The sequence below is a fragment of the Musa acuminata genome, chromosome BXJ3-3 (assembly GCF_036884655.1).
Source record: "Musa acuminata AAA Group cultivar baxijiao chromosome BXJ3-3, Cavendish_Baxijiao_AAA, whole genome shotgun sequence".
Lineage (NCBI taxonomy): Eukaryota > Viridiplantae > Streptophyta > Magnoliopsida > Zingiberales > Musaceae > Musa > Musa acuminata.
In genome coordinates this window covers 9844427-9864760 of record NC_088351.1, presented here as the reverse complement: position 1 = coordinate 9864760, position 20334 = coordinate 9844427, and the positions used below count along the sequence as shown (strand labels likewise).

Below are 20334 nucleotides of genomic sequence, written 5' to 3'. Positions count from 1 at the left end.
ACGTCTCCCTCTCGCTTTCGCTTCTCCTTCTCCTCTCTACCTCTCGCTTTTGTTTTGCGTCGGGTTCCGGAGAAGAGGAGGAGGAAGGAGAGGGGAACCGGCGGTGGGGTGGGAGAGGAGCGATGGCGTTCCACAACCACCTCTCGCACGAGCTGACGCTGCCGCAGTACGTGGAGCAGCACCAGCTGGGACGGGACAGCTCGGCGGTGCTCAGGACGACCATGGATCAACTAGCCGCCACTGGACCCTCTGGTGCCGCGCCCGACGCCGACGGGGCGAAGGACGGGAAGGACCTCAGGCGACTCATGGCCGACGCCGCGGCGTCTGGGAAACCGCCGATGCCCGGCGGGGGAGGGCCCACGTGGCTCAACAGCGCAATTCTGCGGCAGCAGGGGCATCACTACGCCGATGGCAGCTTCCTCCACCTCCAGACCACTTCCGACTCGTCTGCGTCGCCGGTCGCGGCCGGGGGAGGAGGAGGACGAGCGGCGACGGGGCACTGGTTCTCCCGGACGCCGATCCTGCAGAGCAGCGGGAGCGACGTGGAGGTCCCCGTGTCGAGCCAGTCCGTCATGGCCGCGGCGATCTCGGCGGACGGAGGAGGGGGCGGCGAGCGGGGCCACCCGGGTGGGGAGCTCGGCGAGGCGGAGGCGGTGGCGCAGGGAGGCGGCACCGGCGGGGAGGGGACGTGGCAGAACGCGAGGTACAAGGCGGAGATACTGGCGCATCCCTTGTACGAGCAGCTGCTGGCGGCGCACGTGGCGTGCCTGAGGATCGCGACGCCGGTGGACCAGCTGCCGAGGATCGACGCGCAGCTCGCGCAGTCGCAGCAAGTCGTGTCCAAGTACTCGGTGCTCGGCAACAGCGGCCAGCTGCTGGGCGACGACAAGGAGCTCGATCAGTTCATGGTAAGGCAAAGAAAAAAGAAGCTCCCTTTTCCTTCCCCTATCTCTTCCAATTCTGTCTTTTTTTGGCGATTCAAGAACCCTTCTTCTCGATGCGTTCTCTCGAATCTCTGACTCATGATTTATGTGTTTCATTGCTTCCTCTTTGGAACATACGCTGTTCTTCATGGTTGGATAGAGAGACAGACATTTGTCGTCCACCGAGAACAAAACCTTTCAACTTGGTTATACTTGCAGATCGCAAGACAGATGTTTCCATCTGTGTTCGACCCCACAATATCTGTACTGTGGAGAGGCTTGCTTGAGATTGAGATTTGCTTAGCTGTGTTTAGGGAATCTGATAGCAGTCTGCTTACCAAGTCTCCAGAAGAGATATGTCTCTTCTTCATGAGCTTGAGATAGAGAAAAAGCTCAAGGCAGGCACATGTTCTACCGTGCACCTTGCTGCACCCCTCCCGCTTCTCATCTCCGCTGCTTTGTCTGACATCCACTCGAAATCACCTTTCTTGTTTGCTTAAATGCTTGACAGCGTGCTACTTGGATCCGGAGCTGAAGGTTGAGCCTGTGCTATATGACATGAGGATACTAAAAAAATTGCATATTTAGATAAGATCTTCATGAAAAAACAATGAATGATGCACTTACAAAATCGCATTGCATAATTGATTTTCTAAAATGACATTTGATATTCCTGCACATTAATCTTTCTTGTTTGTCTTTTTTTTTTTTTCCTTTACAGTAATCACTCTATCATAAATTTCCCTTGTACAGTAGAATGTCTATTCACTTATTTCCAGATATTTAGTCGAAAAAACCACACATATTCCTCAAATTTGCTTCATCTGAGCTCTTCTGATGATTCACACGCTGCTGCTATTGTTGCTTGACTTCAAATTTCTAATATGCGAAGCATCTCATGCATTGGTCAGACACATTATGTCTTGCTACTTTGTTCCTTCAAAGAACAACTGCAGCAGCATGTCCGTGTTCATGCAATGGAGGCAGTGATGGCTTGTTGGGAGCTTGAGCAGTCGCTTCAAAGCCTAACAGGTTGGTTACCTCCATATCCTTTCTTCTTCTTCTAATAATAATAATAATAATAATAATAATAAATGTGTTTAACATAAAGTTTGTAGTTATTATTAGTTATATTTTATAGACAAATCAAACTTGCTGACATATCATCCTGCAGTCATCCTTGAAACTTTATACACATGAAAAATTTGATCTTGCAGTCATATATTGATATCATATCTTGATATATTTCGATTTTTTACACATTAGAATCATTTGCAATCTATGTTCATATATTCACAATACTGCTGTAGAGGCTTTCAACCTTCTGACAAATATAATGACTCGTGTTAATTCGAAGCATACATCCGACATGAACTTCAAACAGAAAGTGTCTACTATTAGTGTGCTGGTACTGTGGTTGCTTGTTAACTTAGGTTCCTTAAATATAAATCCTATCTTTGCAAAGTATCACACTTAAATGTTAATATGATAAAAGATGAATATAAAGACAGCTTGAGCCCATAATCACCAGTGGACTAATTCCTGATCTTAAACAAATTCAGGTTTTGGTGCCACATAGAATTTGGATGGAGATAGCCGAATACACTGTAAAACATAACATTCTTGCTATGCCAGCTTAGGCCTTGGGGTTTTAACAGTGAAAACAATAGAAATAGTGTTGAACACTTCGAATCCTTAGCATGGCTTTTGATGGGTTTGGTGCCAAAAGATTAAAATCTGATGTGGGTCATATTTGACATGAAGCTAAGTTATGGAAGTGTAAGCCATGTGTTGCATGCAATTTTCAGTGTAAATGCCTTTTTGTTGAGGAGCATGGCTTGCTGCAAACAGGTGTGTCTCCTGGTGAAGGCACAGGTGCAACTATGTCGGATGATGATGAAGATGATCAGGCAGACAGCGAAACAAACCTGTTCGACGGAGGCTTTGATGGAACGGACAGCATGGGATTTGGGCCGCTAATTCCCACAGAGAGCGAGCGATCCCTGATGGAACGCGTTCGCCAGGAGCTGAAGCATGAGCTCAAGCAGGTTGGTGTCAACATCTCTGGTCTCGAGGGATGATGATAGATCAAGGAAGGGAGTCTCCAAAAGCTTACATTTGGGCTTTTCAGGGGTACAAAGAGAAGATCGTGGACATCAGAGAAGAGATCCTTCGCAAACGAAGAGCAGGGAAACTTCCCGGGGACAGCACTTCCATGCTCAAAGCTTGGTGGCAGTCCCACTCCAAGTGGCCGTATCCGACGGTACGTTCCGCTTATCCGTCGGCCCCCTGCATCATCTCATTCGATCTGATCTTCCTATACCTTGTGCAACCTCGTCACAGGAGGACGACAAAGCACGACTGGTGCAGGAAACAGGGTTACAGCTAAAGCAGATCAATAACTGGTTCATCAACCAGAGGAAGAGGAACTGGCACAGTAATGCATCGTCGTCCAGTTCGCTCAAAACCAAGCGTAAAAGGTTTGCGATACACCGCTGCTCGAAAGCCTTTCTTTCCTTCTTACCAACCTCTTCGTTCTACTTGAACTTAAAACCGAGTGATACAGGTGAAGACGACGACAGTGTTGGCCACCTCATTAACAGTACTCGATCAAGACATAGTATCGTCATCTACAAGGGAAGCTAAATCATAGCACGCGAAACGTGCAGTTGCAGACTACAGTACCGAGATAGAGAATGTGCCAAGTGTCTTCTCATCTTCATTCCATTCACTCACCAATTGGCGGATTGAGGTTTCAGTTTACTTGTACATGAATTCCATGGAAGAAGAAAATGATGTGGGTGTACAGCGCAATAAAATGTACCGCTAATATTTGACATCTTTGTGGATGCAGTAGCAATGTGTGATGTATTGATGCAACTAGGGATCTTGCATGATTCAATTGGTTTACACATGAATCAATTTCATAAAGGTGTTTGTGTTTTTGCTCTTTGTTCCTCTTAAAGAAGATTGCACTGTACCCGAGAGCTCCATCAATCAAGATTCAGAAATAATAATAATAATAATAACATTGCCCATAGTTCTTCCATTTTATAAGTTAGCCAATTATATTCTCTGGAAGAAACAGAAGATCTTGATGTAACGAAATCACGACACAAATTCAAATTAAAGAATAATCATACAAAAACAAAATTAAAATTAAGAATGTAATAATAAAAGAGAAGAATTAGCTAAAATGTTAAAAGCACAAAAATATTTGAACATCCTCAGAGGTACTGAAGTGACTTTTAATGATGCTGACATGAACAATTTTTAGGTCATTCCTGTGGGCCTACTGTTTTTGCATACGATCTATTTTGTTCTGATCGAGAATTTTAGGACATTACAAACTAAGAAAAGTTCAATTCTAACTTCTGACTTCTCCTTCTCTAGTTATTTCTGTACTCAGATATCATTTCGAAATTTCACGTCATATATATATGTACAACATTGCATTAAAAAGGATATGAAATTAGAATAGAACCATCTGCAGCATTCACAGTGAGAACGACCTACACTCTGCAGGCAGAAGAGAAGCACGCTTTACGTTGACGGAGAACCCACCATGTCCGTTACCTTTCGATTGCCCTACTCAATTTCCCCTGCACTTGTTTCCGGTTCAAATCAGCGGAGGTAGAAGATGAAGAAAGATCAAGGATGTGATGTGTACAGTCTGGAGAAGTAAGTAATGAAACCAAACAATTAGCGCGCACTCCCACGGAAAAGATGCCCACGATTGAATCGCTTCAAATCATACGGCGATATATTGCACGCATCAGCCGGCTCGGAACGTCACACGTGGATATGCGAGAGGAGAAGGCGGAAATGAGAGCGTATTTTCTTTTGCAGACGGAGCGGGGCGAAGCGCGCGGATTGTTCGATCGACGCGGCACTGGCACGCGATCAGAGAGGAAGGCGAAAGGCGGGAGGAGAAGCGTACGGTACCGGAACGGATCTTCCGCTGCGGCGTTGCTGTCGTCCCCGTCGGGCCCCTGGTTGTAGTTGCAGGCGTAGTTGGGGCTAATTATTAGTTAGATATCTTTTAACATCTCGGTCCCAGCTACCAGAACGGATCTTTCGTTGTGGCGTTGCTGTGGTCTCTAACGGCCCCGAAATCGTCAGACGCGAGGGCCGATCCTCCTCGACGCCGCCGCCTCGATCCTCCTCCTACATTAATTACCTTAACTACCTAAACGTGGCGAGAACTAAATAGACGATGGGGCAAATCACCTGCTTCGGGCAAAAGCAGGGAACAGACAGTTTCTTCTCACGTGAGTCGTGAACCCAACGGGGAACCGCTGTCTCATGAGGAACGAAGTGCAATGACCATCAACTCCTACATTATTAGTACCATGCTGACTAGGACTAGGACCAAAAGAACATAGTTTTTTACTGGATCCAATGCAAGCCAAGACAAACTTCATATATACTACGAGATACAACCTTCTGGTTTGCTGGATGGCTCTTATCAATACAACCTTCTCCAAAGCTACTATAGTATAGAAAATAGCTTGATATTCCTATTTACATATATTGACATTAATGGTTCTTAGGCTTCTATAGTCTTCAATTTGCCTCATCCAATGTACAACAAAAGTTAGTTTGGTATTGCTCCTGATCATTTAAAAAAAAAAAAAAAACTGGTTGGGATGTGTATGAGATGTCAGATTACCTTCTCGTCTTTGTCAACAATACTGTTAGTTCCTTCTTCGATTCCTTCTTCCTTGTTTGTTGCTGCCGCTAGAAGAGGATGCAGACTGGACAGGAATTATAGTCCCACCTTTGATCTCACTTGCAACAGAGCCATCTGGAGGCTCATCTATCACCTTCTGAGTCTCTATGTGCCTTATTAGATATCCCAGCTGCCAGACAGAAATAATGAATTTGAATGATCATTACATGTCCAATAAGATCATTATATATATATAAATGACAACATGTAAAATAATTATATGCACCCACGTTTTATGTACTTCACAGTTTGGACCCAAAATATCCATCAAACAAAATTTATGTTAATAAATAAAAAGATCAGATACCCAAGTTCCACCTGATTTTACCCTCTCACTCCTTCCAACCGATCACCACACTTCATCATCTCTTGCCCTCTGGCCGCCTCCCCCTCGTTGCTTTTTCCTCAACAGATTCTCTTTCAATTTGACCCTGAACAATTGCTCCTGGGTTCCCTTTTTCCACCACCCATTTCCTCGTCATCTATTTTCATTCACCTTTAGTGAACTAGTAGCATCATGGCCACCATCACCTCCCCTTATTTCTCTTCACGGCCACTATCACTGCTTGCACCTTCTCTTCTTCCTACAATGACTAGTGAGCCAGCAACAGCAGCAAAGGGAGAGAGAATAGGAAATATGAAAGGCGGAATGATTGTTTGGTCAAAAGATCTGGAGTACTCCCATATCATTTGACTCTTCAGATAAATGGAGTGGGAAGTCGTTGACAAAGCCAATTTGCTGATCTCACAATACAGAACTAGCATCCCTGACTCTTGGAAACTGCTGCGGTTTAATTAGTATGTTATTAAACCTATTATGACTATGTTACGGCTAAACTTAACGTGGATCCCACATTATCTAAGGTTTGACAATGGAGCACTAAAAACCATATAGGTTATTCTGATTCTTTCCTAATTTACTACCCTTAAGCTGAATAAAAAATTATGCGCATACATCCAACATAAGAATCTAGGTCTGTCTAGATGCAGATGTTTACACTGTTAGGTTGATCCTTCCTACGTCCCAGTAGTTCATAATGACAGACATAAGACTTGTTTAAGAAGTGGCCCTAGTGTGAGATCTGGAAGTGTCTAAAATATTAAAGATAAAATTTGAAACTAGAAGCCATAAGACAACAGGTCAGTGGATTTGTATTTTCTCATCTAGAACCCACCTGTTCCTCCAAGCCTTGTATTTTCTCATCTCTCAGCTTCATTGCAGCTTGCTCCCTGAAAAATGTGTAATACATAAATGCAAGCATCATGAATGAAAAGTAGCACCATGGTTTTGCAATCAGGTTAACACAGAACAACAAACCAACACATAAATGTCATCACACACAAAAGTTAGTTGTTCAAACAATAAGGGTTATGATGACATAAAATAAAATCATCCCCCTTATTTCACTTGGTCTCTTTTCTGTGCTTCAGATGTACATCCAACGTTCCCTCCCAAAAAACTATATATATATATATATATATATATTCATCATTTTTAAATATCTTGATACTTTGTCAAAACAAATTGTCTCAAGGAAATATTTGAATTTTTAGCCATGAAAGTATCTACTTTTGTGCTAACTAGAAATGTTTGCCTTGTACATAAAAGAATAAACATGAAAACTTTGAGGACAATTATTCATTACCTTTCTTCCAATTGCTGAAGCTTTGCTTTCCACATCTCTTGATTTTTCATAAGGTTTTCATTAATCTACAAAAAGCAGAGAAATAGCCCGCAGTCATTAACAGTGAAGACTACCGTAAACTAGGCACAATTTACATGCTCACTAAAACTATATACATTTTCCATAACATAATGATGCAGTAACTTACATCTTCAAAAAACTTTTTCTCTTCAATGCATTTGTTAAGCTTCATTTGTAACTTGTGAAGTTTCAAACCGATAGCCTTTTCAACAGACTCAGATATTTTCTCCTCTGTCTCTTCCTTGATCCCCAGCAGCACGGATTCATAATGCTATAGTTCCAGAAACAAGCATCATTATCACCAAGCAGATGAGCAAACAATAGCATTTATCATGCATGTCAGCTGGTACATAGTAGCTTGTTAATGACATGTTACAGTTCATTTATAAACCAGATCTAAATACTTAATGGAAGCAAGTAAGACATGGATAAACAAGGTGACCTAAGAGAGAAAAGACACATACTTTTCTTTGATTATCTAGTTGAGATGTGAGTAGGTCATTGTACTCTTCAATAATCTGAAGAGACAAAAAAAGTGAAAACTATAAATTGAGTGGAAGTGGAATATTGCAGTTCCTTAAATGTGACATGAAACTAATACGTTACAGCTTCGAGTTTACTGTTCAGAAGAGCCTCATTAAAACCAGATTCCTCACTACATTCACAACTTCCATGCTTATCATCAGCATAAGCACAGTGAAAATTCAACTCAACCAACTTCCCATCAGTTTTTGATTGAATTAGCCGATGCACATAGTTGTCCCCAACATAATCCCATACACGCTGAGTTTCCAATTCAAGTGAATAGCAGTGTTGTGTTTCTTTCCAATGATTGATAGCATGACCCTCCTTGTAACTGCAAAATCAGTAAAATACAGCACAAGATACAATTAGATTTCCTTTATCATTCCATTATTGCACCATATGGCATAAAAATCTACCTTCCACAGCCAACAAAACCACATATAAGGCATATCCAAACATTTTCAGAAGTCCCACAAACAGAACATGTTGATTTTTCAGGTTGTTGCTGGCAATATCTGCAAACCTATTCAACACATGAGTAAGCCACAATAACAAGACATTTCGACACAGCAGTTATATCAGAGAGAAAATCTCATTTTATATATATATATATATATATATATATATATATATATATATATATATATATATATATATATATATATATATATATCTGTTATCAAATAAGCAATCAAATTTAAACATTTTAAAAAACAGACTTTGGCATTTGACAGATGAACTGATCAAATGAAAAAGTCTTATGCCCTAAGATTTGAAGCAGGAATGTCATTCCATGTATGAGCCGTTCCTACCACTAGAATGGAAATTTTCAGATCTGACCAAGCAAGTAGGGAAATTTTTGTTGTGTATTGTGCAAATCGACCCAGGATTATTAAGAATGTTCCATTGTGACACTTTAGTTACCATAGTTTAGAAAAACATTAGACCATGAAATTTTATCTTATTTAATTTAATTCATTTCCTAGTTTGTAATTCAAAACAAGGAAATGGAACTTGAAATCTACTTCCATGTTAAGCAGACATGTTAGGCAGGATATAAAATTTATTATTAAATACTTAAATAAACAATGTAACTCCATGCATCTAAATTTTCAAAAATAATAATAACTAAAAATTTTAGATCCAAAAAGGGGCAGAGGACCTACCTCTCCCTTTAACAAGACAATCTCTTCCTCATTCTCTCTCGGAGAGAGGCAATCAGCAAGGAAAGAGGAAGAGTTGTCATCTTTAAACAGGAGATGAGGAAGAGTTCTAAAAAAGATAATATAAAAAATAATTTTATAATAAATTATTTTAAAATTAATTTTATAACCTGATTCATATCCACCCAAGATGGAGGAAGATTTCAACTATCTCCTTGTTTTGATTCACATAAAAATAAATTAAATCAAATAAGGAAAAACTCTATTTAAGACATTTTTAAATTTTGGGAAGGATGAAAAATATCTTGCTAATTACATCTCAGATTTACTGGTTGTTGTTTAAATTTCCTTCCTAACAGACATGTTCAATCATATTTGCTTGACCCTTCTGAACTCTATTAGCCACGTTATTAAATCAATAGATAGCCTACAATGTCACAATAATTATAACCAAGGTTCGTCTTCCAGGTCCATATCAGTGTATCGATTGGCCATTGCTATCGTACATAACGATGTACCACATGTCAATACAATGAGGCATCCTAATGGTAGAAAAAATTACCAAAAATAACTCCAAAACTTTAAAAAAAAAAAAAAAAAAAATAGATTAGGGTTTTCAAATTAGAAATAAATATAAATTTAGTATAATTTTAGTAAAAATAAACTAAATTAGGAAAGAATAATGACATATCTTTTTCGAACTTTGAGAAGTTTTGTAGTACATTCCATATCATCCTTCCGTTAATATTGAATTATTTACAAAGAAATGATCTGAATTATCATATTATTTCTTAAACAACTTAAACTTTAAGATCCAAATGAATCAAGTAATCAATCGATAAATATACTTGGTTCTACCACAAAAAAAGGATAAGACCCCATAGGGTGGTGGATCGGGGTCCTCAATCCTATATATCTGTATATCAATTTGATATGTTTGTCGGACTCAATCCTGAAATTGATCCCATGACATAGTATATTGATGCACCATATGCTATTGGTGCATCAATGTGGTGATGGTTGTAGTCTGATTGCCCTGAATCACATGTGTCGAGGTAGCTCTTGAGTCAAGGACAACTATGGCATGTATTGGTGCAAACCATAGATAATGTTAGAACTTCTACTTTCGCCACCGATATACTGCTCTGTGTCATAAAATCGATCATCGTACTGTTGCTCGGAAAAAAAAAAAGACTAACCATCACCGTACTGTTTTTGGCCGTAAGATTCTCTACAATATGACGCTTGTAAATATGACGAGTTTCGCTCTATGTCTACGTTGTGTAAGCTCCATCGCATTTGTTCAAAATCATTCACTGCCTTCCCCTTCTCTTTTCGTGTATAGACTTGACTAGTACCTCGTTGAGCTCCGTAATCTGAATCTTGAGTAGCATATATAAAATACTACTCCTTGGTCCCTGCACCAAGCTCAAAGTGTGTAGACGAGACTATCGACTCTTTGACGTCACCGCCAATCATCAATCAAGGCACTGCTATCCACATCGCTGCCATGTCTCTAGACCGAGTGGATTGTTGAATGCGATTGAGAACGTGTCCCGTCGCTCAACTCAATTCTTTCCAATGGTGCGACTGATGCTACTGTCTTCCCCTTTATCTTTGCCTTTCCACACTGGGTGGACAACTATGACGATTGGGTGCCTCTAGTTCCTCTTGGTTAGAGTATTCTTCCTTTTAATCCTCTTAAACTAGCCTCCAAATTTGATCCAATCTACAAATCACAGCTTTGTTGAGTTTGAAAGAGTGAAAATGTAAAAATGAGAAAGAAATGAATGAGGAAGAGTTTAAATGAAATGAGTTGAAAGCGGGGGGAGAAAAGGATTTAAAAACCATTTCCTACAGTTCAAATGGTCAAATTGACCGTTTCAAAATCTGACTATTATTGACCAATACAAACCCCGTATTGCTTGATACGAGATCATGTAACGTGTATCGTCCAACATAGAGCAATCTGCATACCGATCCCCTCTTGAACCGGTACATATCGCCCATACCAGGCAATACACCTCAGTACAACAAACTCGAATTATATGTGTGCTACATTTAATATTATATGACCAATAGATGAAGTCAAATTGTTAGAAACTGACCGTACTCGATACACCCACTCATCTAGTAACTTGGTGGAACATGCAACAAACTTTATGGTTAAAATGCTCAAGATTGAACTACTAGTAGTTGGTCCATCTAGCCTTATGTATCATCATAAAGCCCCATCAATCTCTCCTCCCTCTTCGAAAGCTTGACGTCCTCATTAGAACCCTGCACATGACCCAACATCATTACTTTGTAGGAGCATATGAGGTCAATGGCTCAATGATAGCTTCATGCGTGATTGTGCCTTTTGCATCCTTAGTTGGGTCAACTCATCACATAAGTGTTATTGGGTTAACTTTGATGCCAACTATCCCTAGTTCACCCAATAATTCGATAGATCAGATGACGAACATGCTGAAGTCTGAGCTATTAGTTGTTGACCTATATGACCACATGTTACACGTGCAATCATAAAGCCTTCCCATACCTAATGTGCGACTAATCATGGTGTCACACAAATGATACGTGCATAATACAAAATCGAAGTTGGAAAATAGAACAATTTCATGCTTTAATAAGGAAAATAAGGGACTTCAAGACAACAACAACTAGAGATGTTAATATAGCGCGAGGCACAACCTTCATGATGTTAAAAATATATTTCCTACAACGTCACTGATAAAGGATTGAAAAATGAACAATCATAAGATTTTCATCAAAAAAAATTCCAACCATTGGTACAAAAGTGCATATTATAGGACATGTTGACAAGTTCCACAAAGACCTTTCTCGATGATGCAACATATCGATAGAGAGGAACAAACAGCATTAACTAGCTATTTTGTTAAAATGAATTTAGAAGTTCAAATACTACATAAGCAAATGATGTCATTCACCGGACAAGAAGAATCTGTCCATTTTGATATGCATGAACAGTGAAAAGTATGATTGCAAATTGTTGTAAGTATGCCACCAGTATCTTGGTCTAATCTCTCTGCATTAAGAATAAATAATCAGTACAACTTAACCAAATAAAATGTGCGGAGTTGAATAATGAAGAGGTAAAACTAAATTGATGTCATTTTTAAATAATTATAATAAATAAAACAATAAACTTGACAGTTGGCATAGGCAAGGACTAAATGGCCCACATCACTCAACCTGTCACTTCTTTTGTGTAGCCCAAGGCTCATATTTCTAGAACCAGTCACTTGGCAATGCCTGACGACATGTGTGCCTTGCTCAAGTTCAGTTTGGTACATTATGTCAATATATCATACGATAGAACAAGCATACCGAAAATGTGAAGTTAATTATTATGTCAAATGTGCAGGTACCCAATGGGCTAAACATGGTAATTTGGTAATGAGATCCTATCCATAACATAGGCAGCAGAGAATATAAACAATCCAAGATTCTTTCTAGGGAAATTTAGTTCTACAAAATTTAATGAGTAGACAACATTCAAGACGGCATCATTCCAAATATCACTAACGATGAGTAAAATGAGTCATCTCACCATGGAAAAAAATTAAAGTAAAAAAGGATATAGCTCTTGTGCAAGCATTTAGCTTGAATTTTTGTTTAGTAGAATAAGGATCATAATTGCAGTTTTCCAGCATCAGAAAGAATATTCCATGCTGTAAGCTAGTTCCAAGATGGCAGTTTATTAGAGAATCACATCCATAGAAGTAAGGAATCATAATTAGTGAATTCAAGGGGCCAAAAGAATGTGATCAGTAGTGGGAAAGAGACATAGGAGGCCAATATGAGGAGGAAAATTGATGTGATCTCTTAATATTTTTCACATGATGATACTCCCCAAAATCCCTTTGAATTTTTCACTTCTTTACTCCAGCAATCTAAAGGTTTTTCTTAAGTAGCTATTACAGATTTGTACGGTTTGTGTCCAATGTCCATATATCTGCCTATTTGAATATAAGATGTCATGCCAACTATTTAGTTGAACATAATTCATGTTACAACATATTATAAGGTATAAAACTCCAGAAAACCTAAGCCCAGCTTACTGACATCTTGGTACCTATTAATTAATGCAATCAAAAGGACTTATATACCAGTACTGACAAACGTTTATATATTTCCCCAATAAAAAATGATCACTCAATAAAAAAGTATCACTAGATCAAGAAGGGCAAATCGTTGCAAGTCAAAACTGCAACTCAATATTTTTTTTCATGCCTTCACCAAAAGAACACAATGCAAGCGAAAATATCCTTTAACCAAAAGAGAAAAGGACACTAAGCACCCTTTTTTTTTATGGAATTCCAATGATAGTGGACCATTTAACAGAGATTCTTATAAACACGATTTTATGATAGTCGCATTACATGGTAGGTTTCTGCACAGGTTAAAGCTTCAACCAAATATCAATTGCTACAGTGAACACTCATCAAATTGGAAAAAGTTTCTTTCCACACAGTGCCTTTCCATTATAAAGAATATTCATAACAACCAAGGTCCTCCAATACATCCTAGGATCATCAGTAAATATGGGAAAAGGTAAAGGTGTAAAACCTGTATGAATGGTCTAGATAATTGCATAACAAGGTCAAGGAGTAAGATATGTCTGATTGGTCTACATATTGTTAAACATGTCAGCACTTTCATCTATGTCCGTTTCAATCCTAGAAGCAATATCTGTTTGTGTCGATGAAATTAATGTCTGCTTGATTTTTTCCTTTTTTAAATCCTACTTCAAAATACTTACCAAGACAAACTGGGCAAGTAGGCAGTTCGGCTGAGCTTGTCAACGAACTTTGTGCATGTTCTATGGATCCTGTGTACTGTACATCGACGGTGTAATGGACAGAACATATATCACCCTGTGCCCCGAAAGCAGAAGGTCCAACCATAGATAAACAGGTCAAGGCATTACTTTCCATTTACTTGATGTTTCTAAACCAAAAGACATATCGACTGCAAACCTCGAGAGACGAAAAACTCCTCCCATTGAAGTGTTGATAGAATCCATCTGCAGACGTTTGATCATCAAACCTTATAATCACGCTATACTGATCCTCCACACCATTAGTTCTAAGAGGGAAGAACACGAGAATAGTAAGCCAATTGCCAAACCAAGCAAACGCATAAAAGCCCTGATAAACATCTGAAAAGAAAAGAAATTCTTGGTAGAAAAAAACATGGATCACATCTTAATCACTTACCTAACAATTCGCATATCAAACATGTGCTGAATGAAGGCACCACAGAACTGGCAGAAATCAGCATATGTCATGTGGTTCGGCACCGCAATGACACAAACAAGAGGCTTCCTTCCCACCTGATGAAACACAAAAATCTGGTTCCAGTTAACACAAACCCTTTCTACAATCAACCTTGCCAATATCAAAGGATGCAAGAATCCCTAGATTTTTAAAACTTCCAAGACACAAGGATGACCTGATGAAACACTGAAAATCTGGTTCCGTTTAATCCTAAGCCGTTTCTACATTCAACTTATCAAGACCAAAAAAAAGCAATAAACTCTAGAATGGAACATCCAAGATAAAAGGAGAATCCAATGAAACACCAAAGTTCTCGTTCGATTTAACCATATACCCTTTTACAACCAACTTCGCCAAGATCAAGAAAAGCAAGAAACCCTAGACTCTGAAAATATCCAAGGACCTGGCACCAACATTCCACTTGCAGTTAACCAGAAACCTTTTCTATAAGCAGCCTTGCCAAGACCAAAGAGAATAAGAAACCCTAGATTCTTGAGACTTTCAACATATAAGGACAACCAGATGATACACTAACTCCGTTTCCACTTAATCCTATACCCGTCCTACAATCAACCTCGTCGAGACCTAAGAAAGCACCACGTCCTATATTCTTGAAACTTCCAAGATACAAGGACGACCCTCTGAGACACTAAAATTCCGGATCCATTTAGCCCTGAACCCTTTCTACAATCAACCTCGTAAAGATCCAAGAAAGCTAGAAACCCTAGATTCTCGAAGCTTCCAAGATACAAACCCTTTTGTTGATCATCCTTGCCAAGATCAAAGAAATCTATAAACCTTAGACTCTTGAAACATCCAAAATACAAGGAAGACAGGATGAAACGCCGAAACTCCAGTTTCAGCTAACCAAAAATCCTTCCTGCAATCTACTTCGCCAAGATCAAAAAACGCAAGAAACCCTAGATTCTTGAAACTTCAAAGGCATGACGAAACGTACAGGAAGAATGGATGAAGAGGTGGCGTCTTCGGGGTAGAGGTACATGATTCCTCGGGTCTCCTCGATCCTAGGGTTTCCGGAGGAGAAGGGGACGGCCTGCGTGAGGTCCAAGACCGATGGCTCCACGAGCTCGCCGCAGGACTCTGAAGGATGAGGAGGAGGAGGAGGAGGAGAAGCCGGCCGGAGAACATCTTCTTGCGCTGGGGGGGCGGAGGTGGACATGGCGAAGTGGCGGAGGGCGAAGGAGGCTGATGGGGGAGGAGGGGCTCGAAGGCTCGGCGAATATATTAGGCCGTTGATGCCGTTGGATCCGCTGAGTAGTCAACGGTGTTACCGTAATGGATCCGCTCTCAGATCCGAACCCGATGATCTTATGGATCCAAAATGATGATCTGGCTAAGCTAGTTATAATTAGAGATATATATGAAATTTTACTGGACCAATCGGTATTTATTTTTATGAATATACAATAGTTTTTCTAGTTGATAACATGGTTAATGATTTTTTTTTACCTCATCTTAACCCATAGTTTTTTTTTTTACCTCATTTTCGTTTGTCTTCTTCTCTTTCTCTCTCCGTAGATTTATATTTAATTTATTTTCTCCTCGTTCTCCTTTATCATTTTTTTTCTTTTTCATCGACCTCTCTTTCATTTGTCCTTCTTTTATTCGTCTCCTCTTTTTTTATCATTATTTTTTACTCATATATTTTCTTTTGAGTCTTTTCTATTACAAATTCTCATCATTTTCTCTTCTCTTCCTTCTCCCATGTTACCTTCCCTCTTTTGTTTCTTCTTTCTTTCTTTCTTTTTTTTTTCATCATTTTTCTTATCCTTTGTCTCTTCTTCCTCTTCTCACTCGTTGCCCTCCTTATTCTCTTTTGTCTCTTCTCATCTTTTCGCATTCTCTTCCATCTGTTTTACCTCAAAGGCACATAAAAATTTTAAAAAATAATATTTCTAAAATTATTCAAAAATAGAAAACAAGTGATTGTTATAATTGTACGTGACATCAATGGACAAGTTTAAAATATTTTAGATAATTTTCATCGAAATATACTCGATTAAGGAATTATATTGATGTATGTCAAATTAAATAAATAATATTCCTAAAATTCTAGAAAAAACTCTAAATGAGTGTTATAATCATATATGAGCATAAATGTATATATCTGAGGTATTTTAAGTAAAGTTCACCAAAATATACTCAATTTGAATCAAACTACACTCAAATTTACATGTCTTAAAATTGTTACAATCTTACCAAAACATATTCAAACAAAAATTATATATATTTTTTATTTTATGATGAATTTGAGATAATTAATTATCAAATTTAATTTTTCTTGTAATTTTTGTGAATAAGGATATTTTAGTTTGTTTTCAACCGTAACGAGTAAACTACCATCGATGATATCAAACTTTCATAATTTTATTAGAACATAATTTTATTAAGAATCTTAGTATTTTTTTTCTTTTATAATTTTAAGATCATCGATCATCCAATTTTGTATGTTTTTTGGTAGGTTATGTGGATCAATTTATTTTTGAGTATAATGGGTCAACTTAAATCAAACTATCTCAAACTTTCATTGATTCCACTACAACATGATTCTAATAATGATTGTGTTAATTTTTATATTTTCATATATTTTAATTATCAAATTTGGTATTTTTTTGCCATGCTTCGTGAACGAGTATACCTCGGTTCATTTTCGGATGTAATAGTATCAACTTCCACCGAGTCGATCTCAAACTTTTATTATTCTACTTGAGAATCATATTCTACTATGTTTTTATGTTTATGATAAATTTAGGTAATTAATTATCAAATTTGATTTTTTTTTTTTTTTTTGATAGGTTTATGGATGAGTGTATTTGAGTTCAATTTTGAATAAAATAAGACTTCAAACTATCAAAATTCCAATAGAACTGGATTCCATTTAAATCCAGTTCTATTTTTACATCCAAAGACCTATTTTTACAAATGATCCATCTAGTAATTTGGTTTAATTCATTGAACTTCACTTTGATTATGCAACATATCAATTTCTTTAGATAATTTGGAAGATTGATAGTTCACTTACACAAGCAATAGCTTTCTTTATATGCTAAGGATATAGAAGAACTCATAATCCCTCCCATTAAAAGTAATATATCATTAGGAGCCTTCCACATCGAACATAAGTTATACTTAATTAGATAATTGAGAATCAAATCACTGTGCCTAAGAAGTGTCTGCCCCTTTTTAAGCCAAAATATATATTGTCGGTTGTTTAAGAATTCAAAATTGAATTGTAATTTGCTCTCATAAAAGAGATATAAAGTTTCATACAAGTTGAATGTGATCATCATTATATTAATCATACAAGTAGCACTAGCGTTAAATCAATGATGCCAAAAGTAGAAAGCTTAGACAATATAACGTAGTAGGTAAATGATTCGAAAATGAAGTCCTTTATTACCTTATCAACTTTTTGCATTTACTAGAACTATTAACACTAATGCATAAAAAGGCTTATGTGTGTCTACATCGTCCATGCATCCCTTCTTACACTTGACATATCTATAGGATACAAAAGTATTCGAATTAATCAATACAATCATCCCCTTTGCGTTGATATATTCTCTTATAATAACATTCAAAGTACCTTATATCAACAACTAAGCCTAAAGTTTTTTTTTAATTTCTTTTTCATGTGATGTGTTTATCTATAAGATACGAGAGCATTTAAAAAGTTCAATATATCCCTAAACCAAATGATATATCTATTCAGAACAAATGATATATCTATTCAGAAAAAAATGAATAGTATTTTTCTTTCTAAGACAAATGATATAATTCTTAGTCGATCAAGACTTAAATGTCACTTTAGCCTACAGAGATGACAAAGAGCTTATATCTTTTAAGTGTCACTTTAGCTTATAAAGATCACAAAGAGCTTATTAGATATCTCACATTCGCATGACTTCTAAAGAAATATTCTTTAATTAAATCATAATTATAAGATTAATACTACATAAAGTGGTCTTCTCATGTTCTTTTTTGCTTGCTAAATGAATATTAAGCTAACTTACAGACTTTTGTTGCCCATAATAAACAAATATACTAATTCAACTATCGAATGTATTTTGTTGAACACACCCTTAGTGCAATATTTTGTAAGATACTGAATATAGACATAAATAAATAAATTCCCTTGAGTCATGATCCAACCACCTCGATAAGAATTTATTTATCTTTTTCAAACATGATAACTCGTAAAACATACTAGATAAGATCAAATATCTTGTGTCAAATTAATGATCAATATTGATCATATCAAGAAAATAAAGATAGATATGTTGATAAACCCATTGACTTAATATGTCATGGATAACACTTTAGTAGTAGTAGAAGCAATCTAATACGTTCAACTAAACCTAAAATATTTTTTTTTTGTGACATATTTATCTACAATAAGAAAAAATATATTTCAAGTACTCGATGTGATCGACTAAACCCAAAATATCTATATTTTTCCACGTCATGTGTTCATCTATAACATAAAAACATCGGAAGCATATAATGAATTTCAAAACGTCATCTTTTAGATATAATGTGCCCACTTAGGATATAAAAAGCATTCGAAGAGTCCAATTCATCACCAAAGCATCCCTTTGCAAGCGACAAATCCATTTAAGAAAAATATATATATAAAGTATATGATGTGATCAACTAGATCCAAAGTACTCCTTTTGCCTTCAATAAGAATGCAATTAAAGCATCACTTAGTCATATTTTATAACATGAGTAATAATAGTCAAGATCTCAAAATAGATATTATACTCTATGATGAATAAGTTCTAAAACAGCTAATGATATCGTAATTATTTTTAGTTAAGGGATTCAACACATGCAATTTAATTAATATCCTCTAGATATATCATGTTAACTAATAGAGATGATAAATAACCTACGATATATGTTACATTAACATGACATCTCAAGAAATATTCTCTTATTAAATTGTAGTTATAAGATTAATACTTTATTCTAAATTTATAAATAAATATCAAAGACTTTTTAACATCCAAAATAAACAAACATACTAATTCCATCAATTTCTTCAATAAAATTTTATTTTATCTTTTTCAAATATGATAGCCGATGGAGATGAGACAAAGATAACTTATAATTTGAACAAAATAATGTATTATGTTGGATGTGTTTGCTTTGAATAAGAATATGTAATTAAGGCATTTAGTCATTTTATGATACGAGTAATTATAGTTGAGATCCCAAAATAGATGTTCTGCTTGAGGATAGACAAGTTCATACTCTTAAACACAATGAGTAATAATACTCGAGATTTTAAAATAGATATCTCAAAATAGTCATTTTATAACATCTAGAGATGACAGATAACCTACGATATATGTTACATTAACATGACATCTCAAGAAATATTCTCTTATTAAATTGTAGTTATAAGATTAATACTTTATTCTAAATTTATAAATAAATATCAAAGACTTTTTAACATCCAAAATAAACAAATGGACTAATTCCACCAATTTCCCCAATAATTTTTTGTTTTATCTTTTTCAAATATGATAACTAATGGAGATGAGACAAAGATAACTTATGATTTGAACAAAATAATGCATTATGTTCGATGTGTTTGCTTTGAATAAGAATACGTAACCAAGGCATTTAGTCATTTTATGACACAAGTAATTATATCATAGTTGAGATCCCAAAATAGATGTTGTGCTTGAGGATAGTAGACAAGTCCATACTCTTAAACACAATAAGTAATAATACTCGAGATTTCAAAATAGATATCTAAAAATAGTCATTTTATAACATCTAGAGATGATAGATAACCTACGATATGTCACATTAACATGATATCTAAAGAAATATTCTCTCATTAAATTGTAGTTATAAGATTAATACTTTATTCTAAATTTATAAATAAATATCAAATAATTTTTAACATCCAAAATAAACAAATGTACTAATTCCACCAATTTCCTCAAT

The 20334-nt window shown here is 36.8% G+C and overlaps 2 protein-coding genes across 3 annotated transcripts; one reads left to right on the top strand and one right to left on the bottom strand.

Moving 5' to 3' along the window:
- On the top strand, nt 1-3866 carry LOC135634208 (homeobox protein knotted-1-like 13). Its single transcript, XM_065144520.1, has 6 exons — nt 1-908; nt 1835-1955; nt 2775-2971; nt 3055-3186; nt 3267-3403; nt 3490-3866. Exons 1-6 carry the CDS (start codon nt 123-125, stop codon nt 3491-3493), a joined length of 1377 nt encoding a protein of 458 aa, XP_065000592.1. The 5' UTR covers nt 1-122; the 3' UTR covers nt 3494-3866.
- Nucleotides 3867-5327: 1461 nt separating this feature from the next.
- LOC135633659 (BRAP2 RING ZnF UBP domain-containing protein 2-like) lies at nt 5328-15582 on the bottom strand. 2 transcript variants are annotated; one of them, XM_065143404.1, is made up of 12 exons: nt 15311-15581; nt 14293-14408; nt 14053-14161; nt 13836-13950; nt 12001-12098; nt 8303-8409; nt 7968-8217; nt 7826-7879; nt 7489-7632; nt 7302-7366; nt 6831-6885; nt 5328-5785 (listed from the first exon to the last, which is right to left on the bottom strand). In XM_065143404.1, the coding sequence occupies exons 1-12, from the start codon at nt 15530-15532 to the stop codon at nt 5621-5623; spliced, it is 1500 nt and encodes a 499-aa protein (XP_064999476.1). In that variant the 5' UTR covers nt 15533-15581; the 3' UTR covers nt 5328-5620. The 2 variants fall into 2 exon arrangements, with proteins under 2 accessions (XP_064999476.1, XP_064999477.1); XM_065143405.1 differs by lacking the exon at nt 6831-6885 and having other exon boundaries at nt 5625-5785; nt 15311-15582.
- Between the last annotated feature and the right edge of the window lie 4752 nt (nt 15583-20334).